Source organism: Pecten maximus, chromosome 12, assembly GCF_902652985.1.
Source record: "Pecten maximus chromosome 12, xPecMax1.1, whole genome shotgun sequence".
In the NCBI taxonomy this organism is placed as follows: Eukaryota; Metazoa; Mollusca; class Bivalvia; order Pectinida; family Pectinidae; genus Pecten; species Pecten maximus.
In genome coordinates this window covers 34532272-34548663 of record NC_047026.1, presented here as the reverse complement: position 1 = coordinate 34548663, position 16392 = coordinate 34532272, and the positions used below count along the sequence as shown (strand labels likewise).

The window sequence follows — 16392 nt, the reverse complement described above, 5'->3', positions numbered from 1 at the left end:
ACAAAATTTTCATGCATTCTTACAATTTTTTTTTGAAAAAAAATAAAATAAATAAAAATAATAAAATTATGGAGATTTAGAAAACTTAATATTAAGTAAGAAAGAATATTAAAAAAACAACAACAAACAAACAGATAGTTGATGCTTGTGTTGGTGATAGTACATACCTGTTCATAGCCACCAAGTTTCTGTGCGTAGGTATAGAAGTACCAAAGGTCAACTGAAACATCAACATATTTTAATTAGATATCATTACTATAAATCTTGCTCTCTTAATCTCATGTCAAGTAAAACATTTCATAATAAAATAATTCATTTTCTTTTTCCTTTTCCACTTACATTAATTATTAATTAACTCTTGTAAAACACATAACACAATTCAGTTAAGAAATCAATCAGTCTGACACATATTTCTCTTAATATCAAAGAAATAAATCCATACATGATTTTTCAAACTATACAAAAACCAGAGGAAAGGGTGTGACTTTTGGCACATAGATGCACTTACTTTGTTTAAACCCCAGAGAAGGAATTCTGTCTATAGGGGTGTGGCGTTTCTTCATAAACTTGTGCAAGTCTATCAGGAAGGCCTGTTCGTCTTTGCTGATCCTATCCTTGTCAAATCTAAAGCCATTGCGTAGTGCAGATTCTCTCTTGCTGGCCTAACAATGATAAACGCAATGTAATTGATTATTCCCTAATTCAACAATGTAATTGATTCTATCCTAGTTCAACAATGTAATTGATTATACCCTGGTTCAACAATGTAATTGATTATACCCTAATTCAACAATGTAATTGATTATACCCTAATTCAACAATGTAATTGATTCTACCCTAATTCAACAATGTAATTGATTCTACCCTGGTTCAACAATGTAATTGATTATACCCTGGTTCAACAATGTAATTGATTATTCCCTAATTCAACAATGTAATCGATTATACCCTGGTTATACAATGTAATTGATTATACCCTAATTCAACAATGTAACTGATTATACCCTAATTCAACAATGTAATTGATTATACCCTAATTCAACAATGTAATTGATTATACCCTAATTCAACAATGTAACTGATTGTACCCTAATTCAACAATGTAATTGATTATACCCTAATTCAACAATGTAATTGATTCTACCCTGGTTCAACAATGTAATTGATTCTACCCTAATTCAACAATGTAACTGATTGTACCCTAATTCAACAATGTAATTGATTATACCCTAATTCAACAATGTAATTGATTCTACCCTGGTTCAACAATGTAATTGATTCTACCCTGGTTCAACAATGTAATTGATTCTACCCTGGTTCAACAATGTAATTGATTCTACCCTGGTTCAACAATGTAATTGATTCTACCCTGGTTCAACAATGCATAAATCTGAACTTCTCACATACTTTAATGGGTGATTGGTAGGGATGGGATTAATAGAATCTTTCATCACCTGATTGAATTGTCATTATGATGTCGTCATTGTATTGTTGCCAAGGCATCATACAAAAAATTGTTGATAACAAGCAAAAAGCATGTGTAGCTTGTCTCAACCCTATAGTGAGATAAGAAAATGGGACATTGATGATGGTGTAATGAATAGGTTAAAAAAAACTTACAATTTGTTACCTTTTTAAGTACGTAAGACAAATTAACAAATGAGGGCCTGTTCCCTGGACAGAGTACATTTCTATCAGATTCTATTATTATCACATAAAACTGAAATATCAACAGAAACAAGAAATCACATAATATATAGGTGATAATTTCACACTCACTTTGACTCTGGATGAAGGTGTAGATATGTCCGAAGATGTTTCGTTGCTGTCTGATTCTCCGTTGCCATCACTTTTCGATGATCTTTTCTTCCGAGGTCGTCCTTTAAGATTTGGAGCTTTAAAAAATTGAAATCATTCTTATCATTAAACTCATTGAATCAAACATTGTTCATTGTCAGTCTTATAAGGAGACAATTCAAAAAAATATTTCTTCCAATTTTTATTACTCAATTATCAAATTTAACAAAAGATATGTGTGGAATCAGAAGACTTTTTCATCGTTTGGGTTGTAATAAAGCTTTGGATATACACACAGGCATGATTACCCAAGATGCTACAAACCTAAATGATCCATTCGTACTTCAAGGTCATCAAGATCCGGGTCATCAAATGTGTCACGACAGAACATGATACGGTTGTTATGATTATTGGATGTGATGCCACCTAGAGCACAGATGATCTGCTGTTTAAGACACTTGTCAGCCATGTTTTCTAGTCTCTTCATGATGGCCCGGTAACGGCAGTACTGGGCAAAACTCAGCACCTTCACACAGGTAGATGTCGTTTTTTGTTCTCCTGCAAACACAAACACGTCTGTTAATTACTTACAGATATCTGAACTGGCATCAAGACAACATCTACATCTAAACACGAGAAACTGATGTCTGAACAGGCATCAAGACTACATTTATATCTAAACACGAGAAACTGATGTCTGAACCGGCATTAAGACCACACCTACATCTAAACAAAGACTGCAGGACTTATTTATTCTATTTCTGATGTTTCCCTTTTTTTTTTTGTAAATTCTGCTAAACTTGTGCGTGTGTGTGAATCATTTATAGCATGTTGTACAGTCAACATTTTATTTGTCAGAATCTTAAGAGGGACCAAATGAGCAGTAGTTTGTTCAGGAATCCATGGAATGAAATTGATAAACAGTATGCAATTGAACATTTCAAAAGTCGTCTTGTACAAACATCTAAAATATCTTTAGATAACCTTTACTCTGTCATATTATCGGTCAGTTGACATTTGAAACAAACATCCAGTATTGATTTTATGTTACTGCTAACTATGTTATCTATATTTTTTAACTTCAAATTCAATACTCTTCTATCATTTAAAGCAAACAATGGAATAAGACTATTAGAGATACAAAGATGGAAATCAAGTGTTCACAGACAGACAGAAGAACTCAGACAAACATGATGTCATAGTATGACACATTAAAGATGAATAGATAACAAGGAATTTAAAACTTTTGATATTTAGACCTTTGAGAAAGGAAGCATATGTCTTACCCAGTACATCAATTTCCTTCTGGACGTCATCCATAATAAGTCCGGAGTTCTGTGTGTCAGCAAAGAACTTTGTCTGAGGATCTGTTGGTTTGACTTCACCCTCCACATTGTCTTCATGAAGAAGGGCAAGACCAAAGCCCCACTCGACATGATCTAGGTAAACTAGACTCACAAGGTCATCCAACCTCAGGATCAACTTCTCCGAGAAGGCAAGGATCTCATGCTGTAATGAAGAGTTCTTAAATAAACATATCGTAATCAAAGGCAAACTTTTCTATTTCAGGGTCAACTTCTCCAAGAAGTCAAGGATCTTTTATCATAATTAAAAGTTCTGGAATAAATACATTGCAATCAAAGGCATACTTTAAATTGCAGAATCAACTTCTCTCAGGATCTCCTGCTGCAATTAAAGTTCTTACAATTAACACAATTTAAACAAAAGTAGACTTTCCATCTTGGAATCAACTCCTCTAACTGTGTAAGATTTTATACTATTTTAAAGTTTGTGCAAGACAGAATGGATTTTATAGGAGTTACCTCCCTTCTAAGGTCAGATTGATAACCATCGTAGGTAAATGTTTACATAACATTATTCACCACAAGATATTCGTGTACACTGTATATGTCCAGTGTCATAACCTTATATACATTTGATATTATGTAGTGTGTGTAACCAGACTTTAATGGACTACTTAACGAAAATCACCAAGGAAAAGAAAGGTGAACATCCTGAATTGCCAATTTTCTCAACTGAAAAAAAATTGAACTTAAAATATATGCAATTATGTATATACACACAAATTGCCCAAGCAGAAATACATTTAAGCATGAATAAATAAAGTTGATAAAAAATAAATTGTACAATATGTTATTCTTAAAGAGAAACTGGGATGGTTTTCTTCCAGTGTATGCATTATTCATCCCGTCTGTATAACACTGATTGTGAATGTCAATATTTTTATCTGTTGTAGCATTGCGTAATATGTGTGGTTTAAAAGTCTATACCTAACCCTGACTTACAGCTTCAGAAATATTTAATTTTAGCAATCAAAATCAAAACACAGTAAAAGGCTGCTATATATTGAGTTTGGGATGTGATCTGACCCATGGTTTAAGATAAACCATTTTAGACTCCTATACACACCACCCAAACTATGATAAAAACAGTTAAAATCATTGAAAGCATAGCTTGTGCACTACTCACCACAAATCAATTATTCTTGCTGGTATATAGTGGTGTGTGGTTTTTTGGCACATTCCTATAACATTGTTACATATATCTCTCTGTATTACAAATTCATTTTTGTCAATAAAATTCTAACATGCACTTAAACTCAATGGTTTCTGTAACTTTCTGATCGTGAAATTTTTTCCCTTGAAAAATAATCAATAAATGAAATTGCCTCAATTTTTGCACTCAGTCGCACAGAAGGAAGCTAATTCTTTCATGTATTTCTTAAGTTTGATTTAGCTGTCTGACTGCATGATTTTATTTCTTATTCAAACTATTTTTAGATATGTTTACTTTTATTCTGCTCACTCCCTTCCTGTCTTTCCTATCAAGTTACTTATCAACAACAGTCAGGGGTCAAAAAGGGGGCTTCAAAAACCAATTATCTCTTCACTCAGCAATTTCACTTCTTTATGAAGCTTTATGCATCCATTAATTCTGATATCCTGATTAAGTATCATCATTGATGCTCCAACAGTTTTATGTCTTTGGCTTGAGTGATTATCCTCAGCATTATAATCACTATTAAAAAGATTCTGCTGGCTTTGTAAATGGCCTAATCTCCTAGAAATTGTAAAAAAAAATCAAAAAAAATCAATGTTTAAAAAGCATGTTCTCACAATAAGAATACATTTCATTCTGAAAATTTAGTAAAACAGTATATATATCTAGAAGATTGATTTTTTACAACTCTTATCTTAGATGAGATGTACAATATTCCTTAGGTTTTTTTTTACCTACAGCCTGCATGTTTGTCAGTACCAGAAATTTGAAACAGACTATAACAAAGATAGGAATCTAATTGATTTTGCTGTACGCCTTGAGATAAAATAATTCAGATCAGGTTTTAGTGCTTATGAAAGGCACATATTAAGTTACACAACATAACATGTAATATCTATTTTGATAAAAATTACTACCGGTGTTTTGATAAAATTGGACATTAATATTGTATTGTTAAAATGCATTAAATATTCCACCATTTTGTTACATTCTCATTACTGCTAATTAAAATTAATACCAAATTCTCTTGAAATTGCTTTTAGGTTACAGAGAGAGATGGATGGTGAGATGCTAACACAGGATCATTTATCATGTGAAATTTCAGACAGAGTAGCTGTGTAAAGTGAAGATAATACAGGCAGGATTGAGCTATAAAATGAGGATGATACCAAGCATCAAATCACAGGACTGATAAATTTCCACAATATATCATTTCACCAACGTAATATTGTACACATGCATAATCTAGATGTATATAACAACACTACAACAGCTCCATTGTTCCTTCACTAGTGCTAAATCTCTGCTCACTATATATTGATCACACATGTACATATCCGGTGTATAACCTTTTTTTCATGAAATACTCCTGTTTACTTATGAAGATAAAACACATTACATACGTTCGGGTGTTTCCTGAATGGGATCATAAGATAAGTTTCTTCCGAATCCTTATTCTATACAATATTTTTAACAATAGATTTTTATTTCAAAAATTTGTAGAAAAACAGCTCCACGCCAAAGAGGAATTCGGCTCTAGAAAGGGTAGACGCTACATACTTTAAGTAAATTTCTCAGTATCTTATCTGATTTCTTAAGCATGTTAATAATTTTAAACATTAATAATTCAAGTGTCATAATAAGGTTTTGTTGATACAGGCGAAAATGAAATATTTCATTCTTGGCATCAATGGGGAGGATCCATCCATATAATTAGAAATTGAAATATTTATAAGCATCATTTAATTGCTGTTGTGAGCTGTCCTGGTCCTTCATACAGATCGAAGATAAAAACTGGGTCTGAATTAATTTGGTGAAATTTAAACTCCTGATGAATCAATGCAGTGTAGTGAAGGTCGCAAGTCTCGCTCATGTAGCATGTGTTATTCAAAATACAATCAATCTCATACGAATGCAAGAAACGAACAGAAGTATGATTGTTCCTCAGTGATCTAAACATCATATCAGCCAATATACACATTCATGTTTTTAGAATTACATCCCGTTATCATACAAATAACCTGCAATTGCACAGATAGCTTCCTACATCCTGACAAAGATCGTAAATATGAAATATACAACATATAAGTCCTAAGATTGATATATAGATATAGCAGGCACATTAGGGCACTTGGAAATGTGAGTCAACAAATTGATATGTACCAAGTCCCACACAATTACACTAATAAATAAAACATAATATTCGTTAGTTAATTAAGTAATATTCACTTCTCAATCATGATAAATTGTTGGAGAATCAGGTGTATCTATAACTTAAGATTGGTTCAGTGATTACATAAAACACAGATTGAATTAATGTATGAAAAACAGGTCTGACTAATAGGCTATATGTGGAATGGATGTGTGACAAACTGTATGACTGATGCATGACTGTCTTATGATTTACATATGACTGATGTAATTGACTGATATTACTGATGTATAGCTGGCATATGACAGAATGTATGGCTGACATATGACAGAATGTATGGCTGACATATGACAGAATGTATGGCCGACATATGACAGAATGTATGGCTGAAATTTTACTGATGTATGACCGACATATTACAGAATGTATGGCTGACTGTATGACAGAATGTACGGCCAAACATATGACAGAATGTATGGCCAACATATGTTTAGCTGACGTACGAAATAATGTATGGCTGACATATGACTGACATATATGAAATAATGTATGGCTGACGTATGACTGACATATATGAAATAATGTATGGCTGACGTATGACTGACATACATGAAATAATGTATGGCTGACGTATGACTGACATATATGACAAGAAACATGTCTGAAATATGACTGACGTATGGTCGGCATACGACTGATGTATAAGTTTGATGTATGACTGACTTATGGCAAGATATATGCTGACATATGACTGGCTGACTGAATGACTGACTGATTGTTGTATGATCAACCGTTAAACTGACTGTCACCTTTCATCAGAATATACCTAGTTGTAACTCCTTGGAGATAAAAGTCTTCATTTAATAAGTTACAAAATGTAAAGATTCCTATCACTTATCTAGAAATATAAAGATATGTACATATATACCATCAGTACATGTTGAGCCCCTATGGTAGAGCCAATACTATCATACAGTAATGTGCACACATACATAAGTCTCTGAGGTGTTGATAATATCAAATATGTAAACCAGAATACTCCCATAATGATACCCTGAATTAGAAGTAGCAGTAATGTAATATGATGCGGACTACCTAGTACAATATATAGCAAGGTCCACTGATCATGAATTCATAACGTTAGCTGTGTATTATTTACAGATCATAGTATTACTAATACAGACGCTGTATCTTGCATGCATGCGTGTGTACATCCATCATTACAACATACACATGGTCCTTACTGCTAGTATCTATAACCCATTGTTTATAACACAAATTGTAGTATATGTTTCCAGTTTCGATACTCATTATTTTTTTTTAAAACAAAGGAATGAATAAAAATTTAAGGAGATAATAGAAACAAAAACATGATGAATTATGAATGTCAGTACAAAAAATAACAACAAAATCTGAAAGCTAAAATTTTGTTTACGAAGACTGATTTATATTTGTGTACAAAATTTGTATTTGCGCTTCATTGTAATATTTCTATTGACTTCGAAATTGAAGGACATCTGTTTCACACACTGTAAACTGTCTAATTCACCAATAATGATACAATTATGGCCTATACATGTATTGAGTGCGTGCTCACCAGTAATTTACTAATAAAGAATGGCCAGTGTTGGAAGCTTACAAATGCCAGTTCATAAAACTATTCTACAACCTACATATAAATGGACTGTGCAATAAAAATATTCACTAGATTCACATTTCAAACAATAAATCAGTTCAGGAAATTCTCAGTGAGAACATAGTGAATAATAAACTTGTCTTGATATGATATATACTCAGAGTTATTTATGAGAATTGTGAACAGATATTTGTTCTAAACCTCATTTTAATACCTTATGTACCCTTGGTAGACAGTGATGAATATTTCAGCCAAAACATTTCATCTGAAAGGTATTGCATTTTGAATGCATTTATTAAAAGTGTTGTACCGTAGTGTTTTACTTAAATATGAATCATTTTTTTTAAATTTCTAATAAACAAAACAATTGTATGCACGATACTGTAGATACATCTGTCCCAATCAATAATCATAGAGTCACTTTATCGACATGTAAGCACACAGTCAAATCAATAGGGCATTATGCCTTTCTCCTACAGAGTATTCATTAACGTAAGCAGTAAGGCTTTTCATATCGCCTATTGATAACATCCACCTATTTTCATCTATACACACATTTCGTTATCAATTTAATAATATACCCAACACAAGGCTATTTCCCTCCATTAACCATTTTGTGAGGAACAGGATAGCTCTAATGTTAAAAATACTATACTGAAAAAAAATGTCTGATCCGAAACTAATTAGCTTCAAATGCCATTTGATGTTTTTACATGAAACAAAGTACATTATGGTTGATCATGCAAATAACCTTATTTGTTTAGCATATCGTATTTCAAACTCAATCAGTTGCATTTATAGCTTTGATTTGTTATGCTGAAAATATCCAGTAAAACAAATTTACAAATGAAGAAACAAAAAGATCTTATAAACTTTTAATTTCATTCAGTAATTTAAACCTTTGGTTGGAAACATCAGCTGCAAGACAAGATGGCCTGATCCTGATGATCACAGAGGTATCAGTTTCCCTGATGTGTAACAGAGTCACTACAGTATAGCATACACATGTATGCAGCTTTCATCCTAATCAAGTACCACCACCATAACACCTATAACTAAATCCTGGTATCATTTCTAATTAGATGTATTTATATTACTTCAACTCAATTTTCTATGTTGAGTGAACAAAAAATGACCTGCTTAAACTGACAACACACTATATGGTAAAACATTGTTTAAATTGACACATTTAAAAACTGAAACAACTGGGTAAAACCTGCCTAAATTGATAAAAATCATTAAAATCTGTCTTAACCGACACAATAAGGTAAAATCTTGCAGATTCCCTCATATGAATTGGGGTGAGGATATTTTCATACTGAAGAATTATTTTAGAGTGTCCTTTTGTGAGCCCTGATCCAATCATGATATAAGACAGTGCCCCTTTGGGAGCCCTGATCTGAGCCTTTAATCACAGGCTTCAGTAAAATAAGGTAAGGGCATTTTTATATATATATAAGACAGTGTCCCTTTGGGAGCCCTGATCCAAGCCTTTAATCACAGGCTCCAGTAAAATAAGGTAAGGGCATTTTTATATAAGACAGTGTCCCTTTGGGAGCCCTGATCCAAGCCTTTAATCACAGGCTCCAGTAAAATAAGGTAAGGGCATTTTTATATAAGACAGTGTCCCTTTGGGAGCCCTGATCCAAGCCTTTAATCACAGGCTCCAGTAAAATAAGGTAAGGGCATTTTTATATATATATAAGACAGTGTCCCTTTGGGAGCCCTGATCCAAGCCTTTAATCACAGGCTCCAGTAAAATAAGGTAAGGGCATTTTGATATAAGACAGTGTCCCTTTGGGAGCCCTGATCCAAGCTTTGAATCACAGGCTCCAATGCTATTGATGTATCGATTTCCAGGCCAAAGCAATAAGCCCCACAATACATATTACAAACTGGCTGAACTGGCGGACCTCATTCATTTATAAAATTGATTTCCATTCGGCCAAATTACGTGAGGAAGTGGATTATTTTCATTCTAATCAAATTTTACTTGTTAGTGTAATTAAATGGCTCGTTTTTTATCTCCTGATTAACTTCAATGCAATGTAATGCATGTCGTTGTGTGTTCGGTAGCAGGCATGATGTGGTTTTTTAAGGGTATCATTTAGATATATCTAAAGCTATTACCAGTTATATGTATATAATTTGCATTGGTCTTCAATTGATCATACTAGATGCTTGAGTATATGTAAATCAGCATGAAATATTGTATAAACATATACACGTTTACGGTTCAGGTAACACAGCTAAAGTGTACACAATTCTTGTAGTAAAACTAATACATATATTTTATGTACACAGGAATATTTCATACAAGTCGCCATTGGCAAGTTCCACCTGACATGATACTAAATAACATTGATCACGAGATATATATTTCTGAGATGAGCCATAATTAAATTCAACACAGTATCATTTATATGCTGTATGTCTCGCTACTATCAATTATGAAAAAATGGAAAATTATTTAAATTCCCTCCAGTTGAAGTCTAGATCCTTTGTTCAACTACCAACATTACTACCATTTAAGAAAAAATAATGTTATGCAATGCTCAAAAACATATACAAGATGTACTGTAAACCATATTTTTGTGTGCTCAAATTTTATATATTATAAAATTGGTGCTTCATGACATTAGCACAATATATATGCTGTAAACCATATTTTTGTGTGCTCAAATTTTATATATTATCAAATTTTAAACAGATAAGCACAAGAAGCATTCTGAATTGGTGCTTCGTGATATTAGCACAATCATAACTTAGCAACATGTGCTTTATATTTTGAGTTTCTTATTTGACAAGTAGATAATAAAGAAAACAAATTTGAAAATTATCTTAATGACTGGAAATATTTACAGGATTAATTATTGATTTTTTGTGGCAATGGGGTCCAATTAAAGAAAATTTATCTTCTTTAAAAGGAATTTTAAAATGTGCTGGTGTTAAAATAAGCAAATATAATCAATGTATTTATGTCAAATTTAACCAGTAATTATATTACATGTCATATTTATTGGTCCAAAAGAGCATGCCTAAGGAAATTCTATCCTTGGAATTCTTTTCTTTAATTTCATTTATCTAAACATATTTATGTATGACTTATAAGCAGCTAACAATCGCATAACATGCAGAAACAAAATTCTTTAAAATGTTGATTCCTTTAAACTTGAAGACATAAATCAATTCTGTCGAAATGAAACCTGATGGTGATATTGTTAAGTGTATGAAATATTTATAGAGCATGTTTGCTATACATTTAAATAGATTGTGTTGAGTCAAATTGAGGTAGGCATTGTGCTCCAATGATCACAGAGTTAACCACCAGGTATCCAAACCGATGATAATATTTTTACAAGTGTACACTTATCTAAGTCATGATGAAACAAGATAATATTACCTGGTGTACCCAAGCAAACACATCATGACATTAGAGTCAAATCTTTGAGGAATTATTAAAAGATATTTAGCTCAGTGATAGATATCGAAGTTCCAAGTCCTGTACTCATAGAAATTTGATGGGACTAGCAGAATTTCTGAAAATACAATGTAGTTACATTTAACATTGTGGGACTAATTGTTTTTGGCAATACAGTTGAAGTGGACTCATTGAAATAAACTGTTTATTGATCACTGTTATATGGTTGTTGTTATTCAATACAATGTTATTAATATATACCACTTACCTCTAGTAAAGTAACCTTAGGTAATTAGTGGAGGGTCCATTATTTAGACACATTTTTCTGGCATACATAAAGATCAGATGAAATATGGTTATTCAGATTTGATATTATTGGATACGATACACTTACCAAACTTCCTTTTATTTCAAAAACTTAATTCATTTTTAAAAGAATAAGTATTTTATTAAATCTAAAATAATATAGAGCCATAGAACTGAAAAAGCCAACATTCTTTTATATGTCTGTTGGTTTGGTTACAAATGGAGTAACTATTTATATAGAGATGCCAAAATGCTTGGTTAACACACACACACAACCTTACACAGATTATATTTAATTTTCTTTATTCAAGTTCCAATTTAAATTCAAATTGTTTCCTAGTTTATGTGTACCAATACTTTTGACCTTTTGTGAAAAGTGAATGAGTCATAAATTGTTTAAATATTTTGACCAAGTAGGTACCAGAAAGATGAGATAGCGGTAAGACTGTAATGGACGCATTAGAATGATCAGGTGGACTTTTAAAATACATTCAGTAACATAACAAATGGCCAACAAGACTAGATCTACAAATGTACAAAATATACTTCCAGCATTGAAGATGGTTTCTGACAGTAGTAAGAGAGTTAAAGGAAAAGAGCAGTCAAGTAGGGGTTTAGTTAAATCAGATTTAATAACAAATTGAACACTTTACTATCTTTCCAAAATAACACATAACTATCATTTATTATTTATAAACTCAATCTAAATGTGTGTAGTTATTTTTATCAGCAGAAATTCAAAAATAAACATAGGTAATTTTGTTTTCAAGTTGCTACATAAAATGTGTATTCTAAAATTAAAAGACATGATTTGACTGAATTTTTAGGTTGGTGAATCCAAGCTAATGCTTGGTTTAATAATTGTAAATAAAAGCCTAGACTCAAGGCGGTTGGTGTCATTATTAAGCCATTTGTAATATAATCCGAGTGAGTGACCGAACCTCATTTCCATATTCCCTCTATAACATCACCCAGTGGTCTGGCTAAGTCTAAAACTGGACACTTCTTTTGAATACTCACCTTACCTGGTCACTGTGTAGGTTTTACCTGTCAAGGTGTAGTGGTCATCTCACATGTTTAGAATCAAGAAATTCTAACTGGCTCTCTCATTTGTTCAGTGAAATATTTTTAGACTATTTTTTGCATAAATATTGATTAATGATAGTAACAATACAATGCATTATTGTATACGCAATTACAATTCACTGTGATGATGCAGATGTACCACAATTTAATTTTTTGTTTATATCAGATTTATTCCATAATCAGATAAATTTTCTTTACTTAGGTTAGTCACAATTTAGCTTATATCAGTTTGTTTGCCTAACATATCGGCCACTTTCATTGGTTTCATGACCAATAAGTGACAATGATTAAATGTCTCTAGATTTATAACCATTCAGCGCCAAGGGTTGCATTACTTTCATAAGTTGTCACTGAATCAATATTCACAAAACATTCATGAAGAATTACATATTACCAATGTTCTGGAAAAATAAAATAAAAATGTGCAACATTTTAAGTTATATGTTCATGTATGATGATGTGCATTAAAAGAAATAAATAACCTTACCAAATTAAAGGGCAATAACATGCACATTACACTGTTTCCATCCAGCTAGAGCACAATTTTCTCATTTCATTCACATAAATTCAATTAAATAGAGAATAATCACAATGTGGTATATTTATATATATATATATCACATTTCAGGTCAAATCATAGCAAAGGCACATCTAATTTCATATTTCATCTACAAGTACTCGCCTGTAGGCTGATTTTCAAAGATTATACAATAGACAGCCCTTTTTACAACAGTTGTAGTAAATCCTATAGCTATAGTTAAAATCTGTTGGCTTATGTTAAGATCATTTTTAGATTTCAAATGTTACAATAACTAACCTTTTAGTGTTAAGTATTAGTAATGCAGAAGAGGATGGGGACATATGTAATTAATCTACTGGTCAGGAAAGGTGAATACTAGCCCTGGGCAATCAGGCCAATGTTTTCTGTGTCTATGGCTGAGCTTTCAGATCTAAGCCTAGCTTTAATCCATGCCAGATCACCGACACTACATGTACACACAGATATGAGATAGGAAGTAAATCGGGCTTCAACATCATTACCAGGAGACTTTTTGAAATATTCAAAACGAAATAATGTTTGATACAGCTAAAATGCATAAGTATTATTGTACTTAAAAAATTTTGCAGAAAAAAAACAAATGTTTTAATATAATTTATTGGACATGTACATCACATCAATAAAACTAAAGTCCCTGACTATTCACAATATAAACTGGATTGACAGAAAACAATGTCAGTTGGTTCATGAGTTCTGGGGGAAAATTATTTATTTCAGCATTCTAATTTAGAAATTTTCCTTCCTAGTCCTACCCCAATTTCTGATAATGAACTCAGCCAGCAATTGTCAAATGATTGGCAATATTGGATTTCAGGGGTAAAAGCTTTTAAGGCCCATTGATCTTTTTCATGTGCTCGTGCATAAAATATTGATGTGATTACCATACCATTCAGTACTGCTTTTTTTTGCTTAAAAAATGTATACACATATAGCATAATGTAAGCACTTACATATTAAAGTGCAATAACCTCAAACTACAGAAACAGATACAACGTGTCTTTACATACACACCATCCTTGTTACACATCATGACCACTAATTTAATTGTCTTCATTACCAGAACTCTCTGTTGGTAAGCCTAGGCATGCCATCATCGCACCTCTGGGTACAAAAAACTCAGCATGGATGTCATGAATGGGAATATTCATGATACTATTCAATATTGATTTGTCATTCTATACACAGTTAATTAAAATATTTATTTCATTTCTCTAACTGCACAAGTTATTTTATCATTGTGTGAATACATTCAGTTTTTATTTACGATGTCACAACAAAGTGTTTGAATAAATCTCTCTTTTTCTGTTGGTTTATCTTGTGGTTATTCTGAATGTGAGATCATGTAGATTTTGAATGACCAAAAATGAAACTAATTAAGCTGCAATTAACAATAGCAGAAATTGTCTTTAGATAACATATAGCAATACAAGCACACATGTATGCACCAATAGGCTAATATGATATATATATATTCATTAGCAATTTATTTTCTCTGATATCTTAATTTGAAAAGCATTTTGTTGGATCCAACACTCATTTCTTGTGCTATGTATACAAGTTGAATAAATGAGGTTTACTTTAAATACATTTAAAATATATCTATTTTGCAGACTTTTTAAAATGCAACCCAAAAGATTTGCAGATTTCTTTTTATCTTTAGACTCAATATCCTTCTTATGTATGGTTAAATATGGATCGCTGTCACAGCTTAGCCGCATAACACATGTAAATATGTTGTGAACCAATGATGAATTATTTATGAATTGTTTATTTTCTGATCAATATTCCCTTAATTTTTTGTTATTGAAAGCAAGTAATATCACAGAAATGTAAATAATAAAAAATTAATGATATTCATTAATATGGATTTAAAACTGAATCGGAAATTTGTTTTTCTCCAAAGAGAAATATTTTGGTTTCCTGTATAATAAGGTGGACTTACTACTTAAGTACATGTGTATTTATAGTTTATGGTAATCATGTCCACAGCTACTTCACTCAGATCTATATAACCCCTGTAGTCAGCTGTGCTCTATGTGTGTAAACACTTGCTCGCTTGTATGTTGCTCCTTTCTAACAAAGCCTTGTCAGCTTAACCTACCAATCAATGTTAGAAAAAAGTTGTCCTATTTCATCAATAACCGTCATTTCTGCCATCAGTTTTCAATTAAATATTTTCAATAAAAGTACATCTGGTATGCATAATTAAATAATTAACTAGAGCATTCTCCGGGAATCTTTCAAAAGTATGGATTTTTTCTATTAATTAAGACACGTAACCTGACAAGCTGGGGATACAGTGTACATAGCTGTTGAGGCTGTATAAATGCCAGTGTGTGTGGAGAAGTCAGTTCAATGGGTATGTGTGTAATGAAATAACATCTGTGTCAGCCCTGTGACATGTACAATCCATTCAGGAAATCTATTGCAGTTTTAGACATATTTACAATATCTTTACTGATAAATTAAAACCAATCCCTTTATGTTTCTCATAAAAACAAATTAAGGAACAATGAATTAATTATTTTAATTTTGAACATATAAATTACATTTTTAATCATTATCAAGCCTTATCAATGTTTAAATAAGATGTTTTTCATTTCTTAAGAGTTAAACTTGATCAAAATGATTTCTTTAAAAAAAAAAGTTTCTTCATTATCAACCTACAAGATTAAGTTGAAGTATATATTAAACAAAATCTAAGAAAAAAAATAAAACCTAAAAATAAGAAATAAAGTTAAGGTAATTTCATACAAAATGCTATTTTTTTTAAACAAATATCTACCTTCTCCCATGGGAGGCCCCTATTCTGGAAAAAGGCCAAAGGGTGCCAGCTTGTCAGAGCACACATTTGTCAATAAGCCTAAACCTAACCCAGCATATCCTGCAAATTGAATAAAAATCTAATTACCAAC

At 31.8% G+C, this 16392-nt stretch overlaps 1 protein-coding gene across 2 annotated transcripts in view; it reads right to left on the bottom strand.

Annotated features, from left to right (window-relative positions):
• The window catches only part of LOC117338743 (AT-rich interactive domain-containing protein 5B-like), a 30657-nt gene that overhangs the window by 9658 nt on the left and 4607 nt on the right, over positions 1-16392 (bottom strand). For both annotated transcript variants that reach the window (XM_033900050.1, XM_033900051.1), the window contains exons 3-7: positions 3084-3306; positions 2122-2355; positions 1780-1895; positions 509-662; positions 168-220 (exon numbers count right to left, since the gene is read on the bottom strand). In XM_033900050.1, coding sequence (XP_033755941.1) covers positions 168-220; positions 509-662; positions 1780-1895; positions 2122-2355; positions 3084-3306 — 780 coding nt within the window. The remainder of the gene's footprint in view (positions 1-167; positions 221-508; positions 663-1779; positions 1896-2121; positions 2356-3083; positions 3307-16392) is intronic.